Source organism: Geotrypetes seraphini, chromosome 2 (genome assembly GCF_902459505.1).
Source record: "Geotrypetes seraphini chromosome 2, aGeoSer1.1, whole genome shotgun sequence".
In the NCBI taxonomy this organism is placed as follows: domain Eukaryota; kingdom Metazoa; phylum Chordata; class Amphibia; order Gymnophiona; family Dermophiidae; genus Geotrypetes; species Geotrypetes seraphini.
In genome coordinates this window covers 398,844,195-398,857,312 of record NC_047085.1, presented here as the reverse complement: position 1 = coordinate 398,857,312, position 13,118 = coordinate 398,844,195, and the positions used below count along the sequence as shown (strand labels likewise).

The following is a 13,118-nucleotide window of genomic DNA, read 5'->3' as shown; positions in this document are numbered from 1 at the left end:
TGTGTGTGAGGATATTTGTTAATTTGTAAAATGATGATCTCTTAGAGAAAGAGATAATGGTTACTGCTGATGGGCAGACTAAATGGGCTATATGACCTTTATCTGGCATCATGTTTCTGGTTTTATTTCTCAGCTTTTTTCAAATTTACATTTGCTATCTTTATATTTTGCATAATATTAGGGGACTTATGTCACTGTTTCTGTGGTGTTACATACTATGCAGAGTCCAGCTTCTTGGTGTTACAGTTCAACTTTTGTCTACATATTTCTATTTTTTACAAAACTGTAGCACGGTTTTTAGCACCGGTCATGGTAGTAGCAGCTCCGACGCTCATAGGAAGTCTATGAGCGTTGAAGCTGTTATTGCCGTGGTTGGTAGTAAAAACTGCGCTACAATTTTGTAAAGGGGGGGGGGAGTTTTATGATTACATATTCCATATTAGGCGAAGGTGTTTTCTGTGCTCTGTGTGTATGAAAGACATGGTTCTCTGTTAGCATTGACTGTGCAGGATCAATCTGTACTAGTCTGGCTTATTTAGTTTTACAATGGGTGTATTGATATTCTACTGCTCACTGTTTTTCATATAGATTGGGGGTTGTCAAAAAATGATGGGCCCCGGGTGTCACATATGCTAGGTACGCCACTATTAGGGGCTATACAACTTTTCTCTCCCTTAGAGTATAAGTAACAACAGTGTGTATTGTGAGGAGAGAAAAGTTTTATAGACCATGAATCAGCCCATCAAAACGAAACTTAGCTAAGTCGGGCTTTGCATTTTTTACTCCTCCAGCAACTGTTATGTATTAAAAGTGTTGTATCAACTTCTGTGGCTTAGTCTGACGATAGTTTCTTGAAATGAGTGTCCTGGAAGCAGTCTCACCTATCCATGGAGAGCAAATAATATTCCCATTCACCAGTCATCGTATACATGACGTTGTCCTGATTTCACAATATCACTAGAATCCCATCATGTTCAGTGTCTTCTGACTTAGGTTAGTCTGTTATAAAAATGAATGTGATTCATGATTCCACCTATGCTGCATCCAGAGTCTGCCTCTGATCATGTCTTCCTTCAAAGTACATACTTTTATGTGCGTAATCATTAGGCTAGTCCTTATACACATGTAAAGCATGGTTTTACACACATAAAAAAGTTTATTAAATTATTCCCACAGGGAATAATTCTATATGAAGCCATCTAGTTTTAGGAGGCAGGAAGGCATGTAAATGGCTGCACTCTAGTCATTTTCATGTGTTATGTTAGTGACAATATAGAAAAGTAAATGACCTCATAGAATGCTGACCAGCAGAAAAGTGAGTGTTGTGATTTATTGACATGAACGTCACTGTTGGGAATATGTATACAGGGCTCCCCCGTGAATTTGCAGTCCGCGATTTGTGGTCCCAGTCATTCGTGATATTTTCCGACCATGAATGACCGGGCAGCAGAGGGCAGCCGGAGAGGCAGGAGAGGGCAGCCGGAGCGCCGACGAGTAAAATAAATCACTCGCAGTATGCTCCGACCGCCTCTTCCTGTACTAAAGTCAGACCTCACTAATCAGGAGCTGCATGTCCTGGAACGGAACCCCTGCGAATATGCTAACAATGGGGTGTGAGAATATAAACAGGGGGAGGAAAAGGAACTCAGAAACCTGCTTGGTGATAGGGAATAAACCTCAGCCAAGTGTGACAAGGTTCTGTGTTTCATTCATTGATCTTGAAAAACCTCCTCCTTCCTATTTTTTTTTTTTTTCTTACAGTAATTTTAATCTTTTTATTAATGATTTATCTGAAAAACTTCTCCATTGAATCTTCATTAAAACTATATTCATGTGAATAGTGTTCAATATATCTTCAAGGTACTTATCTTAAATGTGGAACCTTGTCAGACTTGGCTGAGGTTTATTCCCTGGTCTTCAAGCAGGTTTCTGAGATCCTTTTCCTTCCCCTGTTTATACTCTATGCTTTGAAGAGTGGGATTCTTTTTGTCAGTTTGGAGTTTTTCTGGTTGGTCTCACTCACCATCTTTAGTGTACAGTAACCTAGCTATAGGACTGGTGAAAGAGACTGGGCCTTGCATGTGTTTTTGGCCATTTTGTACCTATATAGAATAGGCTTAAAATAAGCAGCATAAACAAGCCTTTTAGCAGTGCCTGTTATAGAACTACCCTCTTACAGGGCAATTTTATAAGCTGGCACTTAGAGGTACCAACCCAAATTTTAGACGCAGATGATCAAAAGTTTCACAAACCATCATAATCTTCCTCTACTTATGAAGTGTTATTGGGGCAAATGAACATTCATCATAACATTGTTAGTCACACTTCAACTTGCCCTTACTTTCTTCGTTCCTCCCCCCCCACCAAATAAAATAAAAATAATTACCTCAGCTCAACTAAATAGTGGCAAAACATTAGCCACAGCTTTATTCAATAACATATTAATTAATTAATAGTCATAGTAACACGACATCATAGCAAATACAAATTGCTTCCCCACACAGCCAGGCGATATCACACTAGTTCTTCCCCCTCAACTTTAATTCTTTCACCCAAAATACATGACATGCAGTGATCTGCAGTACCACAAGGTCATATTCCGTCTCATGGCGGTATTGCACATGAGCCCCAACTTGCCACCCTGAACTATGTATTTTACTAAATAAATCAAGGAAAACCACTTGCCCTTTAGCCTTTTCTTTCCACATGCTACAACCAAATCCAACCCTCCTCTAAAACCTCTCACACAAAAAGGGAGGCAGACTGGGTGACACAGCTTTTCTCGCCACAGCCTCCCGTCACCCTCTCCACCTCCAAAAAATCCCTTCCCGCCTAATTCCTTCTATCTTCTATCCCCTTAATCATGCTCCCTTTTATCATTTTCCCCAATCCCTTTCCTCCCTTACACTCTCCACAGGAAACAACCAATCACCATCTTCCCTCTTCCAACCTAGCTTCCAATTGCTTCTTGTAACCCTTTCTCCTCCTACTTTCACAACCTATAACTTTGACCACCTTTCCATTTCCCCCAACTCCCAACCTTTAGCCTTCCTTCCCACTTTTTTTTTTAATATATAACTATCCTTCCTACCACTATACCTACCATTATACCTTCACTACCCCCATCCCTCCGGACTAATGGAAGGATCTTCCAATTTCATCCTCCCTCTGTTAAAAAAACAGAGGTCTTCTTAATCATGCAAAAAAAGTAGAGAAAATAGACCTCAATAATATTGCTTGTACATCTTCAATTAATCTTATAGGACTCTTGTCATCATTGGTCATTATAAAAAAAAAACCCTCCACTTACACATTTACATTATTCACGTTCTTCTCACTTATTCATTTATAAATAATATTATTTCTTTGATAAGTAATGTTGAGTTTATGTATTGTTCATAATAATACACTCCCAATTTTCAAAAACTCATTTGATGAATTTTTCACAGTGTGCTATAAAACAGGTAAGAACAAGCTACCAAACTCTACAATGTGTCAAACAATCATACATAGCCAAAAAATATCACTTCTCTCTCGTTGCTTCAAAACGATCTTCTGTTCTAACCAATCTCCTGACATAAGCACTCCTGTTTCACTCAAACACTGAGCTGCATCATGGGAAAATATAATTCAAAAAATATATATATTCAGCACATCATACGGCTCATCAGCACTATTCCAAAATGGGTGTGGCTACTACAAAAAAATACCATTATTTGAAAGCACTTACCCCCTCTTCTACGAAACCATGCTAGTGTTTTCTACTGCAGGGAGCCACGCTGGTCCCGATGCTCAAAGAAGCTCAATGAGTGTCGGGAGCAGCGCAGCTCTCTGTGCTAAAAAAAACCACTAGCGTGGTTTCGTAGAAGAGGTGGTTAATGATGATGTCATCAAACTTCAATTTTTTTCTCAATTTCTAATCGCAGAAAAACAAGCAAAACAAACCACACACGTGGGGGTACACAAATCATAACCATGAATTCAGCTTTTTAAAATCTATAATGAATTCTTAATATCTTCAAAAAAATGATTGCCACTCTAGCACTGTGTTTTAACCATATGGATACAACATGTTCATCTAGGAATGGACATACACAAAGATAGCCGTAACTTTTCAGCTACCATATAGTCAACCCTTGTAAAGATCCTCAGCGTGTTGCATAGGGCTCAACATCTCTCATTGCCCTAAGATTTATGTGTCCAATCGTCACTGTATCTGATTTTCTAAATTTTATAGGGCTCATTTTACAAAGGCGCGTTAGGGCCTTAACACGCGGAATATCTTGCGCTAAGATGCCACGCACGCTAGCCGCTACCGCCTCTTGAGCAAGCGGTAGTTTTTCGGCTAGCGTGTGCTAATCTGGTGCGTGCGCTAAAAACGCTAGCGCACCTTCGTAAAAGGAGCCCATAGTCTTCTTAATTTTATTTCAAGAGCTTAATTGTTATCTTTACTTAGTTACGGCTATCTTTGTGTATGCTCATGTAGATATATTCCCCTTGAGAAATGCATATAATGCATATAAATGCATTATATGCATATAATGCATATAAATCAGTGCATTATCAGATTCATCTAGTAATGGAAGCATAGATAAATCTTTGACATCTGAAGAGGAGGATCTTGGCGCTGCTACTACTACTACTACTGTTTATTATTTCTAGAGCGCTGAAAAAGAGTACGCAGCACTGTACATTTTAACATACAATAGACAGTCCCTGCTCAGAAGAGCTTACAATCTAATTTAGGCAGAACATTACAGGGTTGGGGAAGTATCTGACAGCAGTGAATGGGAGTTAAGAGTTGAAAACCATTTCAAAAAAGTGGGCCTTTAGCTTGGATTTCAACTCTGCTGAGAAAGCAAAGGAACATATCAAAGAAGACCACAAACAAAATCTCAGAGGATACAAAATCAACAGTGGTGAATTTATCTTCAAGATATTTAAATGTAGATGAATTTACTATTTTTTGCCTGACATTTGTCCCTTCAGTACATCATGATCAGTTTCAGATGAGAGTAGATTTAGAGGACTTTATGCGTCAATTGAATTTGGACTCTTTTTACGAAGGCGTGTTAGGGCCTTAACATGTGGATTAGCGCGCGCTAAATTGCTGCATGCGTTAGCTGCTACCGCCTCCTTTTGAGAAGGCGGTAGATTTTCGGCTAGCGCGTGCTAATCCGGTGCGTGCGCTAAAACGCTTAGCGCACCTTTGGAAAAGGAGCCCTTTATGTGCATATTTTTCAACCCATTCATCAGGTAGTTGGCTGCATCCACATCTGCAATCCTGTTAATATACAATGAGTGTATTGTCTCCGTGTCCAGTTTTTATGAAGATGTTGAGAATGTCCCCAAACCGTAACAGAAAGGCTTTGAAGTTACCATACATTAATATTGGTTATTAACTTGCAAAACTTTTAACACACTAATAAAAGGAGCTTCCTAGGGCCATACTAAAAATAATTTTGACCTTTTATACTACTTATGCACTATGCATAAATGTTTCCATGTATTACTGAAAAAAAAAAATTAAAATCATGCACATCTGCCAGCAGTGCAGACATTTCTGTGCTTATGCTTTAGAAAAATGTTTCTCAAGTCAGTCCTGGAGTAACCCCTTGCCAGTCAGGATTTCAGGATATCCACAATGAACATGCATGAGATTGATTTGCATAAAAAGGAGGCAGTAAATGCAAATCAAGTTTATGCATGTTCATTGTGGATGTCATGAAAATCCAACCAGCGAGCGGTACTCCAATACCAACTTGGAAAACACTACTTTAGAAGATATAGTTCTAAATTAATTCTGATGGTTAACAAAATATGTTGAGTTTTAAAAAACTTTTAAAAAACAGCTTTATTTGTTGAGGCTTTTTATGAGTAAATCAGAAGCAGTAACTAAAGATATGAGGTGCATGACAAAGAAGAAGCAAATTCTATTTAAAATTTTTTGAATATTGCTGTTTCTATGTTATATTTTTGTATGTATTCTGTAATCCAGTTAGGTATAAGCAAGATATAAAATTTTTTAAAAATAAATAAATAAATATGAGCTGGATTTACTAAAGTGTGCCATCGCAAATAATGCATATAAGGCCTCTTTTATCAAGCTGCATTAAAGTGGTCTGGTGCGGTAGAGTGTGGCGCATTGGTTAAAGCTACAGCCTCAGCACCCTGGGGTTGTGGGTTCAAACCCACACTGCACCTTGTGACCCTGGGCAAGTCACTTAATCCCCCCCCCATTGCCCCAGGTACATTAGATAGATTGTAAGCCTGCCGGGACAGACAGGGAAAAATGTTTCAGTACCTGAATAAATTCATGTAAACCGTTCTGAGCTCTCCTGGGAGAACGGTATAGAAAATTGAATACATAAATTAAAATAAATAAATGCTCTGACACTCATAGAATTCCTATGAGCGTCTGAGCACTTACCTCGCCATCCCATGCTAAAAACCTCTAGCACAGCTTGATTAAAGTGTGTGTGTGTGTGTGTGTGTGGGGAGGGGATATAGTAAATAGTTCCCATTGGATAAACTGGGACTATGATAAATAATACACCCTGATGCAGAATCATCTTTTAAAAAATCCACCTCTTTGTGTTAGGTATGCTTTTATTATTGTTAAGTTTTGTTAAACAGGAACATTTTTGTGCCACTTTTCCCTTTAAGTACAATTAACTATCTCACTTTTGCCATTGGCAAGATTACTAACAGGTGATGACAGAAATCATTAATACATAATTGGAAGAACCATGACAGGATTAATTATACTTTTTGGTGGGTAAATGTGTGTACCACATATAAGTATGAAAGAATGATGGTGGAACATTTGTGGACTAGTAAGTCCTTTAATGATGTATGGAGTCCATTGACTACTTTTGTTGCATTACAATAAGGGTCATGTTTCTTCCCTTTTCATTAGATTCTTTAAAACATCCAGGGAGGGTGGGTGGGCGGGGGAAGGAAAATATACGTTGAGGAGTTAAATTATTTAATTATAATATTGAAATCACATCATATGTATTATTATATTAATAATTAAGATGAGGATGGGAGTAAATGATTGTTTAATGCAATAATTGTATAGTTATTAGTGCGTTCTATGCAGTATTTATGATTTGCCAATTGTATTGCACTATCAAAGTTTGAAAATCAATAAAGATTTAAACAAACAAACAAAAAATCATTAACAGGAGGAAGGGTGGAGTCTGCAGCAATTAACTCCATCTGTGACCTTTTTATTTCAACAGCAAACTGTACTCAATTCAAGCCCTTTGATGAACAAATGACAGAGTAAGTTCAAGGCAGCTTTGTGAACCAAGTTATATATTTACTGGTGCAGTCTAAGGGTATAGCAGAGGTACTGTGAAGGGCCATGTTGATTTGAATATTCTGAATATCAGGCCTGGATTTAGACAGGGGCAACACAGGCAACTGCCCTGGGCACCAGATTTTGAAGATGGCAAAAGCCCAAGCCAAATAGAAGCCTGCTTCTACTTCATTTAGGGCTATGTGCATGTGTTGTTTCTAAACAGCACCATTGTGGCACTGTGGCCTTGCTCTGCTCATTTCCTCTCCCCACTCTCTGGTATCTGTGGTCAGATCATGCCTATGAGTGCCAACATTTTAAGTCCAGCCCCAGTGAACATGAATAGAAAGCTAATCTGTGGTAGTACCTGATAGACTAAAGTGATTTTTTAGAACATAGGCTTTCAAAGACTGATGCTTCATATGAAGACTGAGCCTTCATATGCTGAGGAAAGTGAGATCCTGCTTTCATCATTCTCACTTCGCCGTCCTTGTTCAATCCACCATCCTCTCTAGACTGGATTATTGCAACTCCATCTTTATAAGCCTAACTAAGAAAAACCTCCATAGACTTCAGCTAATTCAGAACGCCGCGGTTAAGCTTATTTTTGCAAAAGGCAAGTTCGACCACGTCTCTCCACTCCTGTCCAAGCTCCACTGGCTTCCAGTACACTCCAGAGTCCTCTTTAAATGTGCCTGCTTAGCCTTCAAGATTCTACACGGAATCCTCCCATTATTCCACTCCTTTGGAACTCCTCTAACCCTAACTCCACCAGATCTTCCCAAAAACTGAAACTATCATTCCCTTCTACAAAAGGTATATCCCGCGCAGGAAAACTAGGAACATTCCTCCCCTTTAGAACCACAGAACTCTGGAACAACCTCACATCCCCGCTCAGAAATTCAAACTCCCTCCAATTCTTCCGCAAACACCTGAAAACTTGGCTCTTTTCAAAAATCTAACACCTCCTGCTCTCTGGGACCCTTGTCCCTCTCTTTCTTCTTGTTCTTTTCCTATAAACCTTCATTGGAGTTCCTTTCTTCCTAACTCTGTAAACCGTGCCAAGCTCTACGCTTGTGGAGATGGTGCAGTATACAAACCTAAGGTTTAGTTTAGTTTCAAAATATAGGTTAGTCTAGATGCCACAAGCCTCTTTGCCATTTTTGCTATCTTTAAACAGATATTGGGTCAATATTCATTAGTGTCAGGAATTTTTTATGGCTATACAGTAGCATAGCAAGGGAAGCTGTAGAGGTACCCAGCATCCCCTCCCTCGTGGGGGAGTCTCTCTTAAATGCATTCGTCCCCTCCCCATCTTTTAGCATTACCAGATTTTACTTTAGTAAAATCCTGACCCCTAGACCCACTCCCAGGCACGCCCAGTTCTACCCATCCCCACCCCAGTCCCACCCCAATCCCGCCGTAGCCCTAACCCAGCCCAGCCTCCCACTGCCTGTTCTCGTTGGGCAGGAGGGTATCCGCTCATGTGCCAATGCCCTCCTGCCCAATATGATTTGAGGAAGCTTTTCAAAACCCAGACAAAGTGCCGGGTTTTGAAAAGCCATCTGGAACCCGGAAATGTCCTCAAAAAGGAGGACATGTCTGAGGAAATCCGGATGTCTGGTAACCCTACCATCTCTTCTAGATGTCTCCAGCAGCGAGCAAGGTCTCCTATCTGCTGCTTGCACTGATTGAGCCTGCCCTCTGTCACTTCCTGATCCCACAAACAGGAAGAGACGTTAGAGGGAAGGCTGAGGCTGAAGCGAGCAGTGGGGAGGAGACATTGTTCACAGTCCAGAATATCTAGAAGAGATACCGGGAGGGAGGTGGGGGAATGCCTTAAGAGTCCCCCTCCAAACTATAAGGGGGAGGAGAGATGCCAATGCCCCCACCTATCTCTCTGCATATATTCAATACAGTTATCCAGATAATCAGCAGCACTGAATACAGGTGTCCTAAATTCACCCACTTATCTTAAGCGGGCCCAGTTGAATATTGGGCCGTGGCCAGCATGAGTAGTAAAAAAAAAAAATGTGCCCTCTCCTGCCACCTCAACATTGCCTCCTTCCTCCTCCCTCTGCCTACATACCTGGTGGTCCAGCAGGGCTTTTCGGGAGACAGGAACGCAGCTTCCTTGCTCCTGGCCCTTCATGGCAGCCTTTCAAAATGGCTGCTGTGGTACAACATGAGCTTCCATGAGAGGTCAAAGCAGCCATTTTGAAAGGCCACCATGAGGGGGCAGGAGTGAGGGAACTGTGCTCCTGCTCCCGAAGACCCCTGCTGGACCACCAGGTATTTAGGTAGGTGCAGGGGAGGACCTACATACACATAGAACATGGTGGGCAGGTGGGAGGGGTGCTTTGATGAGGGCAGAGGGAGGAGGCAGCAATGGGGTGCCAGGAGAGGGCCATGCTCATGCAGGCCCCGGCTAAAATATTCAGCTAGGCCCGCTTGAGATAAGTGGGTGAATTTAGGACACTTGATGAAGTTGCAGGGAAATACTTTTTAAAACCAATAGGAGTAAATATTTTTTCACTCAGAATAGTTAAGCTCTGGAACACATTGCCAGAAGATGTGGTAAGAGCAGTTAATATAGCTGGTTTTAAAATAGGATTTTACAAGTTCCTGGAGGAAAAGTCCATAGTCTACTATTTTGACAGACATCAGAGAATCTACTCCTTGCCCTGGATTGGGATGTCTGCATGGCCAATTCATTAAGATGTTGGCCCCTCCCACGACAAAAGGGTTTGATTTGAATGTTTTGAACATGGACATTTTTGTATTTGAAAATGGCCAATAAAGTTAGACATCCTAAGGGCCAAGACGTCCAAATAGGTCATTTTCAAAAAAACAAATGTGGATGTCTTGAGGTTTTGAAAATGGATATTTCCCCACCTCGATATTTGTCCCATATAGATAGACAGATAGATAGATAGATAGATAGATGGATGGATAGAAAGCCTGCAAGTTAGTATATTTGTATAATTTTGAAATAGACCATCTTATATCTGAACTTGCAATTTCTTGCAGATTCTGGAAAATAAAAATTCCACAACAAAGTCATCTAAAAAAATAATTTATGTTAAAAAGCACTGTGCTATTTTCTTGTCAATTCTGTGCGGTTTTTCTTCACTCTCACTTGGTTTCTATCTCAAGGCTTCCCAAACATGGTAGCTCCCTAGCCAATATACTTTTCAGTATACTGAATAAATACGCATAAGATAATTTGCATATACACAGTTTCTGGCACATGCAAAGCATTTAAAATCAACCTTTTAAATAAATACTTGGCTACAGTTTTTTTAATTTTTTATAATCTTTATTAATTTTCCAAAGCCAACAAAAGTGCAAAACAATATACATACATTTAATAATAATCATAATAAGAACTTATAATCAATCAATAATAATACAGACAGTTTTTACAGTTCAGATGCTATTCAAAGCATCTTTAGAAAAAAGAAAAAAGAAAATGTCCTTCCCTATAAATATAAGATTTTGCAAAAATGTTTTTCTTTTCAGGTTTGCACTGTACTATACTGGAATAGGAGTCGCGGTCTTAATTTTTGGATATGCACAGGTTTCGCTTTGGGTATTGACCGCAGCGCGGCAGACAAGGAAAATCAGGAAAGCATTCTTTCATTCAGTTCTGAACCAGGAGATCAGCTGGTTTGATGTCAACAAACCAGGAGAATTGAACACCCGGATTATTGAGTGAGTGGCTATCTTCCTGCTGGTATAGTAGTAAAAACAAGAGCTTGATGTTCATTCTCTTGTTCTACTGGAAACTGAGAACATTTCTTCTTTCACTTCATTTAGAGATATTAACAAAATCAATGATGGCATTGGAGACAAGATTGGACATCTGTTCCAAAATATTTCAACTTTTGTAGCAGGTATCATCATTGGATTTATAAAAGGATGGCAACTCACACTCGCCATCTTAGCCACCAGTCCCCTTGTAGCTATATCAGCTGGATTCTGTTCTAAGGTAGGTGAGATTGAAAAAAATAGGTTCTGTATATTACAAACTGAAATTCATATTTGGGTATAAGGAGAAAAAGCAGACCCTTTCTACCTTTTAATTTGGTAAAGAATATTTTATAATTAATACAATATCATATAAGAATATAAGAATAGCCTTTTTCACGGTGGCCAATCCAGGTCACTAGTATTTGGCCAAAACCCAAGGAGTAGCAATATTCCATGCTACCGATCCAGGGCAAGCAGTGGCTTCCCCCATGTCTTTCTCAATAACAGACTATGGACTTTTCCTCCAGGAACTTGTCCAAACCTTTCTTAAAACCAACTACACTATCTGCTCTTACCACATCCTCTGGCAACGCATTCCAGAGCTTAACTATTTTCTGAGTGAAAAAAAATTTCCTCCAATTGGCTTTAAAAGTATTTCCCTATAACTTCATCGAGTGCCCTTTTACTGAAGTTCAATAAAATCTGGGCTTAATGCACTGCAATGCAGGATTCTACTGTACACAAAGCCAAGATTTAATACAGCACTTTTTGGGATCTTTATGTCAAGTTTTTATTTTAGGTCATGCATGAATGTAGCCATTAGCATTAACCTGCAAGCAGTGGCGTAACGAGGTTGGCAGGTGCCCGGGGCGGTGGTGCATCCCTGCCTTCATCTCCACCAACTTCCACCTCCACCAGGTGACCAGGATGTGACATCAGAAGGAGAGCCAAGGTTGGAATTGCTGCTTGTGCTGGCAAGGAGATGGAAGCATGAGGCAGGGAAGTGAAGGCGCGTGTGCGGCGGGGAAGGGGTGGAGGTGGAGAAGAGGAGAGGGGCCGGTGCCCCTACCAAGATGGAGTCCAGGGCAGTCCACTCCCCACCCCCTTACAATGCCACTGCCTGCAAGATGTTAACATGTGACTACTTATCGTTTCAAGTTTATTAAAATTTTGATGTAAATGCAATATCAAGTATTTTCAATGCGTATAACAATAATAATTTTGGGAGACAAATAAAACAATTTAAAACCAATAAACATACAGTCGATATACATAATTAATTAGTGATACATGAGGAAGGAAGGGGTGAACTACAATTGTTTAAGAAAATAGAAAAACATTTAGGGAGAAACAGCATCAGGAGGGTAATTAAAAATATTTAGATAAGACTAGATCTAAAAGTGAATAGGAGAATTTATGACCTATATTTAAGGTTAAATTTAAATATTTAGTCCTAAGATTGTTGATAGAAAAAGTTATCCAATCTATGACTCGTATGCATCTTTGTATAGGTGGCTTTTTAGTCTGCTTTTAAATTTTTCTAAAGAGGTTTCAGCGCATAGATAAATTGGTAGCTTGTTCCAAAGCTGGGGTCCCAAGATAGAAAAGATTGTAGCTCTTCTAGTGCCTATTATTTTCAGAGATGGAATAGTCAGCAGATGCTGATCTGTTGATCTTAGAGATCTAGCTGGAGAATATGGTATTAAATAACGATGTTGGTGTATTAGTTTGCTGAATTTTGAATGTTAGCAATGCAATTTTATATATTATTCTATGTGAGATAGGTAGCCAGTGTGCTTTTTGCAAAAGAGGAGTAACATGATCATATTTTTTGGAGTTAGTAATAATTTTTATTGCTGTGTTTTGTATAATTTGTAACCTTCTTATTTCTTTCTGAGTTATGCCATGGTATAATGTATTGCAGTAATCCAGCCTGGAAATAACCAAAAAGTGAATTAGGACATTAAGAGCTTTGGGTTCTAAGACTTTGGCTAAGTATCTAATGAGACGTAGTTTATAGAAACAGTTTTTGTCGTCATCACTTTTTGTAGTGGGAAAT

At 39.5% G+C, this 13,118-nt stretch overlaps 1 protein-coding gene across 4 annotated transcripts in view; it reads left to right on the top strand.

Moving 5' to 3' along the window:
* Nucleotides 1–13,118, top strand: part of ABCB5 (ATP binding cassette subfamily B member 5) — a 144,631-nt gene that overhangs the window by 25,913 nt on the left and 105,600 nt on the right. For all 4 annotated transcript variants that reach the window (XR_004538110.1, XM_033930910.1, XM_033930908.1 and 1 more), the window contains exons 5-7: nt 7,248–7,290; nt 10,829–11,020; nt 11,126–11,297. Coding sequence is in view for 3 of the 4 variants with exons in the window: in XM_033930910.1 (XP_033786801.1) it covers nt 7,248–7,290; nt 10,829–11,020; nt 11,126–11,297 (407 nt within the window). In the remaining variant the exon portion in view is untranslated. The remainder of the gene's footprint in view (nt 1–7,247; nt 7,291–10,828; nt 11,021–11,125; nt 11,298–13,118) is intronic.